This window comes from Aplysia californica, unplaced genomic scaffold (genome assembly GCF_000002075.1).
Source record: "Aplysia californica isolate F4 #8 unplaced genomic scaffold, AplCal3.0 scaffold00059, whole genome shotgun sequence".
Classification (NCBI taxonomy): Eukaryota; Metazoa; Mollusca; class Gastropoda; order Aplysiida; family Aplysiidae; genus Aplysia; species Aplysia californica.
The window spans coordinates 432,844-446,177 of NW_004797329.1; the positions used below are offsets into that span (position 1 = coordinate 432,844).

The 13,334-nt window shown below is 38.9% G+C and overlaps 1 protein-coding gene across 10 annotated transcripts in view; it reads right to left on the reverse strand.

The window, feature by feature from the left end:
• Positions 1–368: 368 nt before the first annotated feature.
• Positions 369–13,334, reverse strand: part of LOC101856787 (fibroblast growth factor receptor 4) — a 263,607-nt gene continuing 250,641 nt past the window's right edge. For 9 of the 10 annotated variants that reach the window (XM_035968427.1, XM_035968429.1, XM_035968428.1 and 6 more), the window contains 5 exons: positions 12,965–12,994; positions 11,701–11,843; positions 8,498–8,651; positions 5,945–5,968; positions 369–4,890 (listed from right to left, as the gene is read on the reverse strand). In XM_035968427.1, the coding sequence (XP_035824320.1) occupies positions 4,703–4,890; positions 5,945–5,968; positions 8,498–8,651; positions 11,701–11,843; positions 12,965–12,994 (539 nt within the window). In that variant the 3' untranslated portion in view covers positions 369–4,702. The remainder of the gene's footprint in view (positions 4,891–5,944; positions 5,969–8,497; positions 8,652–11,700; positions 11,844–12,964; positions 12,995–13,334) is intronic. The other variant, XM_035968433.1, reaches the window with a different exon arrangement.

Below are 13,334 nucleotides of genomic sequence, written 5' to 3' on the forward strand. Positions count from 1 at the left end.
TTTCTAAATTCACCCATAAACCCATTTTAAGATCTCATTCTGCATGTCATGTTTTCTTCACTAGTTCTGCGCCAGTCAACCGTTATATTTTTGCTTCGCGGATTAGCCGAAAGCAGTCCCATAACTCATGAATTGTATGATTGTAGAAGGCATAATTTTTTACTTGTAAATTTCCAGGTTCAATGTATCTTTTTAGTTAAAGAACACGAAACTTTATACGGATGGATTAAATATAAAAAATTCTTATTCTATTAGTTTGCCAATTTTCTATTTTCAAACCTTGGTAAGATGATTAGTCGGACTATTGCCATTTAATATCGAACGGCTTTTTTTTTCGTGGTAATTTTAATTTTAGCGGTATTTTCTTCCGGATTTCTAAGTCCTAAAGAGGAACATACCCGGCTCCTGTCCCCTTTTAGAAACATCTTTTTCTCTCAAAATTAAATCTAAAAATTGATAACCATGTCTCAGCCGTAACTGACTGTCTGTTTGAGCCGTTCTTATCCGCTAATAGAAGTTATAGCTAAGCTATTTATGCCCTTCCCTCTCACTCTTTCCCTTTTCTTCCGTTTCAATCGTGTAAAAGCAGCAGTATTGGATTCAGGTGACTCCGTTTTACAACACGAACACACCAATTTTTTGTAAAACAGAATTGACCATGATGCAAGGTACTATACTTTTGGTATGTTTGACAGTTGAGGTGAAGGATCTGTTGAGGTAGCAACTGGGAAAAACAAACTGCTTTTAGCACGTCCTAGGTCCATATCGGTTTCCGACTTAAACAAACAAATGTATAGAGAGACACTGCAGCTAAAAGTGATATAAACATTACAGCAAATATTATGTACACATAGGACCTGGCTATAACAGTCATTAATTGAAGAAGTAGTACAATAACAAAGATAAACGGGATGAAAATATGATCTTGCAATGAAATAAATGGTTACATTCTCAAGCGACGATTCCAAGAGACTTTCTGAACGGCTCTCGGCATTCATGGCTCTTGTGTAAGGCTGGATGATGCTGTAGAGCCAATACATTTTCTAGAAGATCCTTCATGTTTGTTTGTTTGTTTGTTTGTTTGTTTGTTTGTTTGTAGTTGTTTTGGGGCAAAGGTTAAGTTTTATTGAACAGCTTTCCTGAACGATGTTTGATGCTACGTATATAAACTAATACGCCGATATAGGTACATAATCTCTGTAAAGACGACCCCTCCCCCGCCTCCCTACCATGCTTTGTTCAAATAAAAAAGAACGACCATATTTCTGAATGACATTTGACGAGGAAATGGAAATCTTTATCCCAATCACTGAGATAATATTTGGATATATTGTCTGTTCCAGGTCTCTGGGATTTTGATGCATTGGATGAGCCCATGGCTGAGTTGATGTATATTTTGCCGGTAAAATAATATCTTCCAGGTTGGTTTTACGAAATCTCTTGTTCATCAGGTCAAGGAACAGGGCGAGTTTGCTTTAGTGAAAGTGTAAGACCGACTTGCTTAGCTCATCAGCATTCCCCATCATCAGTCATCAATGTCTTCCTCACCCTGCGTCAGTCACCAATGTCTTCCTCACCCTGCATCAGGTTAAAGGCAAAGAATAAACACTTTCCACCTTTCCCTATCCTGGGCTAACCTCTTGATATTATGCCATCTCTTTCCACTTTCCTTTATATTATTCTCTGTGACTCTTCTCCAGGTTCCATGTGGCCTTCACCTTGATCCTGTGGATTCCAATCCAACACTTTCTTTGGTATGGATCTGCTTGGCTTTCAGAGAGCAAGATTGTGTATTCAGAAGTGGAGTTATTGCACATTTCCTTAAGATGTTTCAAGATTACCCCCCCCCCCCAACCACCTGATATAAACCAGAGAAGACCTATAGCTAGTCTTTGCTTTTTTCCATCCCTAAATGACTTTAGCAGGTTCAATTATATTTTCTACAACTTCAAAACTCAATCAAATAAATGAAACATTCAAAGCGCTTTGCATTCAGAAGATATTATTCATAGACCAATTATAAAACAAACAAAGAAACAAATATCCCCCTCCCCTCCCAAAAAAAATACCGCAATAATAATGATTGAAATTGTAATAAACACGGAACATAGTTTCAGAATCGATCGCTGGCCATTTTACTGATATTGAAACGCGGTATCATGAATGGTGCCATTGCACCAGAGGCTGGGTTTCCCTGACTAGTCCATAGAATGAAATCAGAGAAATAAAATTAAATGATTATGAATCATATGACGGGACGTAACTTCTACGAAAAAATATTCCACAGTGTAGAAATGTATTTATAAAAATATCTAAAGTCACTCGTATATGCCCGTTCCCTTTTATAGCGAACTCTTGAGACTATAGGCAATGCAACATCAACAATAAATAAACCGCTACACAAACCAGAAATGAAAGTGAATTGCACAGCTCAAGACACTGAATTGTCCCATGAATAATAATAATGATAATAGTAATACCGAAATGTGAAAAAAAATGAAATCAAAGTGTTGCTTTTATAGCCCAAACCACATGCATACGGTAAAATGATCAGTGCACACTTCACTCTTAACCAAATGTATATATCGAGGGTTGAGGAAAAAGCCATCCTATCTGAACAGTTAAACTTTTTAGGAAAAGCCCATAACCCCTCCCCACAAAAAACCCAACAACAAAAGACAAACAGACGAACAAAATGACCCCCCCCCCCTCCTCATTTCAAGGACCCCCCCCCCCACCCTCAAACTGAACCTAGCCCTGTGTCTCATTTATAATTTTTCCCGCCCTTGGTATTTTTATCAGCATTTAAAACAGTCACAAGCTTATTATTTCCCCACAAGGCACGACCTGTTCTGCAGGCTTACATACCCTTCAGAGATGTGACAGCTTGATCCTCTACCCTCAATATATATAAATTCTTTCATACCGAACACTGATACATCCCGCATCAACATGTTCTTTCACACATCCTAAATGCCTCTTTCTCTCTTCCTAACAATTGCTTTTCCTGCAATGTCTAAATATATAACAAACAAACGAACGTTTTATTCACAGAGTAGTGCGGCTTACAATAGGAATGTACCCAACACAGCAACTAGGGCCACAAAATAACAAATACGAGGCAAACAATGCTTGTCAAACTTCGCTCTTCGCTAGACAATATTTCACTACCATGTGGATGTAAGAGCTACACTATTTTCTTAGAAGCACAGTGTAACGTACCTGCCATCATTATCAAACATGTCACTTCAAACAGGGTTGACCCGAATGGGGCGTACAAAGTTAGCCATTCCTGTAAAGTTTGCACAAAATCCTAGCAAATCCATATTTTCACTCTTTTAGACAAACTTTTGTACCACGTATGTAATTTATTATCGTTATAGTTTTGTTGACCCCCCCCCCCCCAAAAAAAAAAAAGAAGAAAAAAATGATTAGAATGCACGTTCACGATTAACACCATAACAATTACGGTGGATTTAGTGAAATATACCTAACACCCAAATTCATATTTTATGGGCTTTCACGGCATTGAAAAAGCTCTTTAGTCTTCTGAGGTTTTTGACGACACTCATGTGACTCTCGTGGTTGTGTCAGTAAAAAGTTTGTCCGGTGCTGAAAAAAAAGTATTCATTCTCCAGTATTGGAAAGTAAACTTTTACCTCCGAAACTGTCTATCCACCCAAGAAAAGCTTTTCCTGTCAGCGCAAAGACAAACACGTTTTTTTTTTCCATAAACCAAATTTGAAAAAATACATTTCTGTAATTAGCCGGCTATGAAGCATTCAATTCATTCAATAGTTTCTTTTTAAAAGCACGAGTCAAAGGTACAACCTTACACTTAATTAAAAAGTACCGAGCAATATTTCCGCATTAAATGCTGGTGAGAAGAATATTTCTAAAAAGCTGAGGAAATTTCCACGGGATTATCATGGCTTCGACTTCTACTATCAATGGAGGTACAATTTTCTTACTCTAACAGGAGTCAGTGTTTCCACAAAATACCCGTAATGGTCCCAGAGCTGCAATACTTAAAGAAACAGCTAAAGCAAAACTGATAAATGTACAACCTTTGTCGAGTAGGCCTATATCAAAATGTGATTAAAAATATGGTCAAAAGAAAAATATCTTGACTGAATTTGTATCAGAATTCGGTTATACCAAAAATGTGATGCCTGCTTTCCAAAATCTCGTACTATTATTGGTGCCATAAAAGAACTACATGACATTCCAATGTGTTCAATTATTTATGCCTTTATAGTTGTGGGGGGCAAACCATCCTCTCAAAGTACCCTTCCGTCCCCACAAAAATCCCAGCTACATGTCTTTTTTATATTGCAGGCAAACGGAATACCTTACCGTATTTGATTCTTTAAAAAAATCCCTGTTTGGATTCCATTTCGTTTATAGTAGTTTAAATGTGCACATGCGAAGTAAACAGCTTTTAAAACAGAGCAATATTTACACATCAAATCATTCGTCACCAATGGATATGATAACACAGATGCTCCGGGAAAATAGTCATGGATGAGGAAAGAAATAGATTCAATAAATTACCAAAAATTAAAACTGTGTACACAGAAGAATGCTGTCAAACATACCATGACCGTACGCAAGTAATGATTTCAGATGTAAGCCACTGGCACGGTTGAGAATAGCTCTAACAGCAGGCGTGATAGCGACACAAAGATGACCGCCTCACAGCTCAAGTTGGGTACACCAGCAAGTCTATGTGACGTAAGGTCCACAGGGCGACACACAGCGTGAGTGTGACGGGGAGGTGTAGAAATGTACATTGCTGGTGAAGAGCCGCCCCGCCGCCGGTACCACTGCCCGTCAGCTGGTCTTTATGACCATTCAGGGCATTGTCTTTTGAGGAATCTTTTTCTGTTCCTGGAAGGCAAACCGTAAATTCGTAAGATCAAAATACAAAAATATCTACATTCCGGATATCGGTAACTACGCAAAATAAGAAAAAAGAGGGAAAAAACCCACGATGAAACATATTTGGGACTTTAGTTTATACAGAAAAAAGAGATCCCAGCAACATGGATATATCACCCCCCCAAAAACAAACAAACAAACCCCCCCCACCAAAAACAAACAAACAAACAAACAAACAAACAAGCAAGCAAGCAACAAACGAACAGACAAACAAACAAAACGAACAAGCAATAACCATCTATTCCAATCCCTCAAAAGAAGCCAACCATCATCATCAATAAAGCAATGATGAGTAAGGACAACAAATCAACATTAACATTACAACTTACGTTACAGACCACAAGAATCATTTAACTAAAACAGCTCATACGAGTAATAATTGTATTTTCTCTGAGATAGATCTAAGTCTGTTTAAGGAACCACGAAATACAAAATAAGTGAACAATTCCTGGAACAAACTATCGAAAGTGAACGGAAGTCTTCTTCGGTATCGTACCCAAACTTCCAAAAGCCGATGAGTTCATCGCTGTCGACGGATGAATGGATCTAAAGCTAATAAAATCATTCACATGATTGGAGAGAAGATTAATCAACACTCTTCAAAGCAAAAGCAACTCGACATGCAGCAGAGCGTAGTGAGAGCTTATGTGCAAGCCAAGAATAAGTCTATGCGGCAACAAAAGAAGCAGGTAATACAGTGCTTGCAAGTCCAGGTTAGAAAGCTGTCAGGGGATTATTGCGATTAAGAATCATAGATCTTATATTATACACTGAAAGTGTATGAAATCAGAAGGCAAATGGTGCTGCAAACTTTAAAAGAAGGAACATCCAGGTCAAAAATTATGTAACGGACCCACACTTGCAAAATGTAGCTTGACAATAATAGGAAAGCAAACTTAAACTGCTAAACACGATACATGTAGCTTTATCGAAAATATAAAGTAAATACCATTTTCATAGTATTAAATTTGATATAAAGACAGTTAATTCACAGATGACTTACCTCTTTTTGCGTTTTTCGTGTTGGCTGAAAGAAATGGAAATCCTGGTTTTAGTATTTCACCTGGAGGTAAAAAAAGTCATGAATGTATATATGTTCATTTGAGGAGGTCACTTGCTAACGGGTTTTACAGCCTTCTTCGTGGGGAAAAAATGAGCCTGCGGTGTGGGGGAATTTTGTGTCATACCAAACTCTCTAGTCAGGTGCTGGTGAAATGAACAGGGGCTAGAAAACGTATGATAAATTGCAAAGTTTTTCCGCTCTTTGACACAATTTGAATAATTTAGGGGGTGGGCTGCTTCCCGTTGTCCGTAAGGGCAAACACGGGCTGAAAGGGATACATCATCTCAACTGAAAGATGGATAATAACTATACTTGAAGAATTATACTTCCCTCTCGTGAATCGGAATTTGCTTGTTTATAGTACAGTAATTTCCCCAACTTTTAGCAGGAAGTCCTAATAATAGGATTCAGAAACTCTAACAAAAAGGTTTAAATTGTAGCCTTTCAGTCAGAATACTTCTTCATCATCATTGCCTTCCTCACCCTGCACAAGGGTTTAGGTCTCGGACAAACACTTTCCACCTTTCCCTATCCTTGGCTAGCGTCTTGATGTTAGTCCACGTCTTCCCACTTTTCTGTACATCAGTTTCTGTGATTCTTCTCTAGGTTCCACGTGGTCTTCCCTTTGATCTTTTACCCAGTGGATTCCAATCCAACACTTTCTCTGTTATGCAGCTGCCTAACTACCTGAGAGTATGTCCAATCCATCACCACCGCCTTCTTCCTACCTCATATCAGACTGGGATCTGTCTTGTTTTCCTCAACCCTTGCTCGTTGGTGACCCTATCTCTCCATTTTATCCTCAGTAACTGTCTTAAGCACTTGTTCAAGAGTCTGAGATGCGTTCCATGTCTTACATCCATTCAAAAGGACTGACTGCAAATTTTGAATTGAAAATCCTCAGCTTTGATCGGAGTGAGATATCCCTGGTCTTCCATATCCCATTCAAAGATATGAAAGCAGCCTGTTCTTTTCCAGGCTTCTTTATTTCAGCACCTATTCCTCCCTCTCAGTCAATTATACTCCCAAGACAGCTGAATGATTCTACATCTTCTAGTGCATTTCCTTCTACTGTGACCTGCTCCTTCTGTTGTGCATCTGTCTTTAGGACCTTTGACTTTCCGGACTGGATCTTCAAGCCAACCGACTCCGATAGGCTGTTTAATACTGAAGTCTTTGCTTGCATCTGTTCCTGGGTGTGCGGGAGAAGCGCCAAGTCGTCTGCAAAATCTAGATCGTCCAAATGTGTCAATGTGGTTCACTGTATACCATTTCTGTGTCCTCTGGTGGTTTCCCTCATCAGCCGATCGGCCGCCAATATGCAGAAAAAAGGTGATAGTAAACATCCCTGCCTCACACCTGTCTTAATGTCAAAGCTGTCAGTGAGCTGGCCATCGTGTATAACCCTGCAACCTGTTCCTTCATACATGCTCTTGATGAGGTTCACCAACTTCTGAGGGATTCCATGATGTCTCAGTATCTTCCATAGTATTGCTCGGTCTCTGCTGTCAAAGGCCTTTTCATAGTCAAGGATATTGACGATCAGCTGGGAGTACCACTCCTGGGACTGTTCCACTATGATCCACAGTGTGACAATCTGGTTGGTAGGTCAGAGTATTTGATACGCAGAAATTGGGTTCGTTTGAGAGGCATTCAAATTTCACATTTACTAACTGACCGTGTCATTATCTAAATGGATTCTTCTTTAGCTGGCCTTGAAGCTTAAATATAGACAGAGAACAAAGCTTTCGCTTCAGTGTAAAACTTGGAATTTTTTACAGTAAAAATTTATTTTTTGATGAGTTTTTGTTTTTTGTTTCAACTTCTATACTAAGCTTTGCTTACTTCGAGTCATATGAAAATAATATGATAGTTAATTATTTATTTTCAAAATGTGTTGAATGATTTTTAAAACTTACTAAAAGTCAGTAAGCGTATTTAATGAAAGTTAGTTAACAGTGAAGACATAAAAAGTGATATTTATTTCTCACTGAGAAAACACCCCGCCCCCTATTTTTTTCTCCAGAAAATGACCTCGACTCCACATAGGCCCCTTTGCAAGTGACCTCCTCATCTGCACTTCGTTCAGAGAATGCTCCCCAATCTGACGCTTCTTGAACTTATTCTTTAGGGTAATTAGATCTACATGAAAGTGACTTGTTCAAATTGTTTGAAAACAAACATTCCTCTAATCGTTGAAAAGCAAATGTGAGCTTTATTTCTTTATTAGAAACTGCAAGTTGACTATGGCACAAAACTTTTTTTGGCCACTTAAACAAATAACAACGTCAAAAACAAAATTAGATTTTAGTCCGACGATTTTGTCAAGTTCAATGCATTATGGATGAAGACATTCCATAGCCAAAACTATACAGTGGCTAGAATTAAGTCAAAAACTGACAAATCTAGTAGACATAAATCTCCAAAGCAGAGTTTGTAATTGTAGAAATAGCACTTAAAATAAAAAAGTAGAAGGTTATGAGCAGTTATTACTTGTACCGTTGAGAACATCGACTCTGGCTGACGCTATCTGCAAGTCGGATGTGCGACATACATAAATGCCGGCATCTTTCATATTCGCTTCCGCAACTTCCAACACGCTATAGATGGTCTTCTCCATCAGAGATACACTCTTCTGGATTGTCACCTGAAATAAAATGACAGTAATTATAATGACAGTTCCTCTATCATGAGCTGATGACGATGATGACCCTTAACACCCAAAGGGGTGTTTTAGATCTAGCTAATTAGGTAGTCCAACAGTTTAAATATCTAGGATATATGATAACATCTGATGCCAAATCTTCCGCAGAAATAAAAAGGAGAACTGCAATGGCTAAGGCTGGTTTCAATAAAATGAGCCCCAATCCTGAAAAATAGAAACATATCAATGAACACCACAATGAAAGTCCTGAAATGCTATGTTTGGTCAACCCTTCTATATGGCTGTGAATGCTGGACAATCACTAAAGACAGTGAAAATAAAATAGAGGCAACAGAAATGTGGTTTCTTAGGAGACTGCTAAGAGTATCGTGGAAGGAAAATAAATCAAATGAGATAGTGCTTGATGAAGCCCACGTGGGACGCTCACTGTTAAAAACAATCAGGAAACGACAAATGCAGTTTTTGGGGCACCTGAATAGACATAAGGGTCTTGAACATCTAGCTCTCACTGGCAAAATTGAGGGCAGGCGAGGCAGGGGTAGGCCCAGAACAACATACTTAGGGAACCTAAACAAATGGGTAACAGGGAAAAATCAGGGAAACGTAGCTTTTCTGAGAGCATCCAAGCAAAAGAATGAATGGAAAATCATGATCGCCGATGTCTGTCGCAGATATGGCACTGGATGATGATGAATTAGGTAGCTCATTTGATAAAGAAAGACAAAAAAAGGAGATAGAAAAAGAACGCAGCTTGTACTGATCCCACACTCCACCACTCCACACCGTCAGATAGAAGCGCATTTCCTCTTTCCTAGAATGGTGTGCTTATCTGTTCAAAGATATGGTTCTTTGTTAAAACCTACTTACGGCTTTGCTTGTAGCCGTCTATCATTATTCTCTCTGAGACCAAGTTTCCACAAACAGAACACTTGTGGTCTAATAACAATAAATATAATCCAGCACTGTCGACACACAATTTAAAGCGTTTGGGGACGGACTTCTTTCATACTGTCTGCCAGGGCAAGCCTGAGTTGTGAGGGAGACACGTCTTCAGAATGATGGCCATGCCCGATAGGTGTCTTCTCTGTGTGGGAGTTGAATTGGGTGAAAGGCAAGGGTGAGCTATACAATAGGCATGGTTTTAAGCCTCGATCATTTCTTTCACATCTCGTTTCATTCCTTAAAATGAAACTGTCACATTTAGAATAGATGAGGAATTTTCCCTTTTTGTCACTAGATCTATATTATTATCTCACCAATTCTCATACTCCTTCGCAGAGAAACAGCATAGATAGACTAGTTTAAGAAATATGCCGCGCACACACACACACACACACACACGCACACACACACACACACGCCACACACACACACACATGCATACACACATGCGTACACATCACTCCAATTTCTCCATCATTCCAACACTGACCCCTCCTCGACATATTCATCAACCCGCTTTCTTCTTCCTTCATCCACATGTCCTATCCCCTTCCCTCATGCACATACAAACAAAAACGCAAACACTCAATGAAATAGCACACACACTCACACACACACACACACACACACACACACACACACACACACACACACACTCACACACACATACACATATGCACGCACTATACATGTACCCGTAAACACTGACACACAAGCACATTAACACACACGCACACACACACAAACACACACACATTTTCTTTGTACTGTAGCCTTTTTCTCTACCCTCCCATCCTCATCCAACCCCTACCTTCCTATGTCATCTAACTTTCTCATTCGAAATAGGACTCGCTATTCATTCGCGCCTAGGCCATCTATGACGAACCATGCACTTCTAAATCTGTTTCACGCATAGAAAAAGTGAGGTCTTGGAGAAGCATACATCTTCGCTTTGTTCGAAAAGAGAGCAAAAAACAGCTCTATAGGAGACGAGGCAATGGCCAATAATGCAACTTAATTGAGATGGAGAAGAACGTTACGGCACATTTATAATGCATGAGTGCCCGCTGGAAGCATGTTTCTAGATTAAATACAATCTATTAAGAGGAAGAATGCAGGGCATCTAGGGTATCCAGAAACGGAGGCCAAAGAGAGAGAGAGAGAGAGAGAGAGAGAGAGAGAGAGAGAGAGAGAGAGAGAGAGAGAGAGAGAGAGAGAGAGAGAGAGAGAGAGAGAGAGAGAGAGAGAGAGAGAGAGAGAGAGAGAGAGAGAGAGAGAGGGAGGGGGGAGGGGGGTGCTGTGCTGTTCAGCTGAGCCACATTAATAAATGTAGATGATTTGTTGCAGCGACAGTCAACAGTCAAGACAGCTGTGGGAACTCCAACATGATATATTTGTGTGGTGGTGGAAGGAACTTAATTATTAATATCCCTGTCTTGGAGAGTAAATCAAGAAGCCCAACAATGATGATGATGATGATGATAATGATGATGATGATGACAATAATAATAATAATAATAATAATAATAATAATAATAATAATAATAATAATAATAATAATAATAATAATAATAAAAATGATAAAAATGATGATGATGATAATAATAATAATAATAATAATAATAATAATAATAATAATAATAATAATAAAATAATAATTATAACAATAATAACGATATAAAAAGCAAAAAAGAAATGCGCAGAAAAATAGTGCAGTGATAATAAAAGATTCATAATGACAATAATAATAATAATACTAATACTAATACTAATACTAATACTACTACTAATAATAATAATAATAATAATAATAATAATAATAACAATAACAATAACTGCAGTTGCAATTAATGCAAGGACTCAAAAACAACAGCAACAACTACCACCACCACCGCGAAAACAACAAGAGCGACGACAACAATAGCAACAACAACCTTATAATTTACACCCAGAACAGGCAACCAAACGCCAAGAATTCCCGTGCCTAGAAAAAGGCGCCTCAAGGAAAGCTGTATTAATAAAAATATTATATATATTTATCGTATCTTCGTGCGTTGCTCTTGCTCACACCACTGACGTCACCACAAACCTTTTTGTCCATATCGGTCGTAAGCTTCTGACCGTTCAGGAACCAGTCCAGATCGTCCGGCGATTGCTTGTGGCCCGTCGCGTTGCATACCAGCCGGATCACGTGGTCTTTTTCCACATACGTTTTCCCGGTAATGTTGATTTCTGAGGGAAGTGGGACTCGTGAATACAGACACTTTTGTGGCAGACGGAATTGCTTCTGCTGATATCATTGATCTAAAGAAGGTCGTATCTATATCTATCTATCTATCTATCTATCTATCTATCTATCTGTCTGTCTGTGTCTGTCTGTCTGTCTGTTTATCTGTCTATCTATCTATCTATCTATCTATCTATCTATCTATCTATCTATCTATCTATCTATCTATAATGGCGTATGGGTAAGTCGTACACTAAGTAATCGATAATATATACAATAAAAAGCAAGCATGGAAAACAGACATAAACGTTGTTATCGTCGTCGTCTTGGGATCAGCCTCTTGTTGTCGGTTGCCGTTTGTCTAGCTAGCAACGTTGTATTGTGAATGTTGTCGTTGAAATCGGAGTTATTTTCGTCTTCGAAATTTTGTCGTCGTCGCTTACATCGTCCATTTTTGTATGCACAGCCATAAAAAAGTCTAAATACATATTCAGTTATTTAATAGAAAAGGCAACTTAGAGAATATTAATATTATTCTGAATACCTCATTTGTAAGATAAATGAATAAGAATATTCATACCCTTCTTAACAGCTGCAAAACCGATACTCTATTTGTGTTTAGTACATATGTATGAAAGAGGGAAGATAAGCAAACAAAACTGAAGAGAAAGTTCGGGAACCAAAAACATCCAAATCCATTAATTTATCCCATTTACCCCCCCCCCCCCCTTTCCCCCTCCTCCACACACCCTGATTTTCCTTCGCAGATGAGGTAAAAAATGTCATTTTGGCACAGTTTAACAAATTTCGACTAAATTCAACCTTAACCTTCGAAATCAAGTTCATTTGTTTTAAAGAATCGGTCGTATTGTGCCGAAATGTTAGCTTTTGTTCCTTCATGGAGGAAAATCCTGCTGGCCCCCGTCTCAATTCGAATGAATCCCGACTGACAGTGTGCACTTGGTAGTAGAACAAACGTGACCCACTTCAACCTGCTCACTCACTCATCAACCCAGGTGAAAGTGTGTGAGTAATGTATAGCATGTGTTTCAGCTTGTTTTTCTGTAAACGTCGATAACGACAAATGATGAAACATGGAGACACCTGCGGGGCTTGTTATTCTTACCTGCTTGTGCCTCATGGTTGATCTTTCCAGCTGAGGAAGGAAGTGAAGAACAAAAATAATAAAACTGAGGTTTTAGAACTTTCAGTCGAGAACAATAGCCTAATGCCTAATCGTCTAAGACGTGAACGCCTGGCTTCATATGCTGACAGCTGGGTAGACAAAATAGTCAACAGAGAAAAGGAAGGTTAAAGAAAAAAGCACCAGGTAAATCAAGGTGATAATGATGTTTGCCAAAATGGAACTAGACACCCTTTTCTCTCTGGAGTACCACATCACCCCTGCCACCGACCGTCCCCCCATCCAACTTGTGCGCTTGTCTACGCTTTTCCGTTTTTCGTCCATTTTGTTAGTACCTGTCTCCATGCCCCCC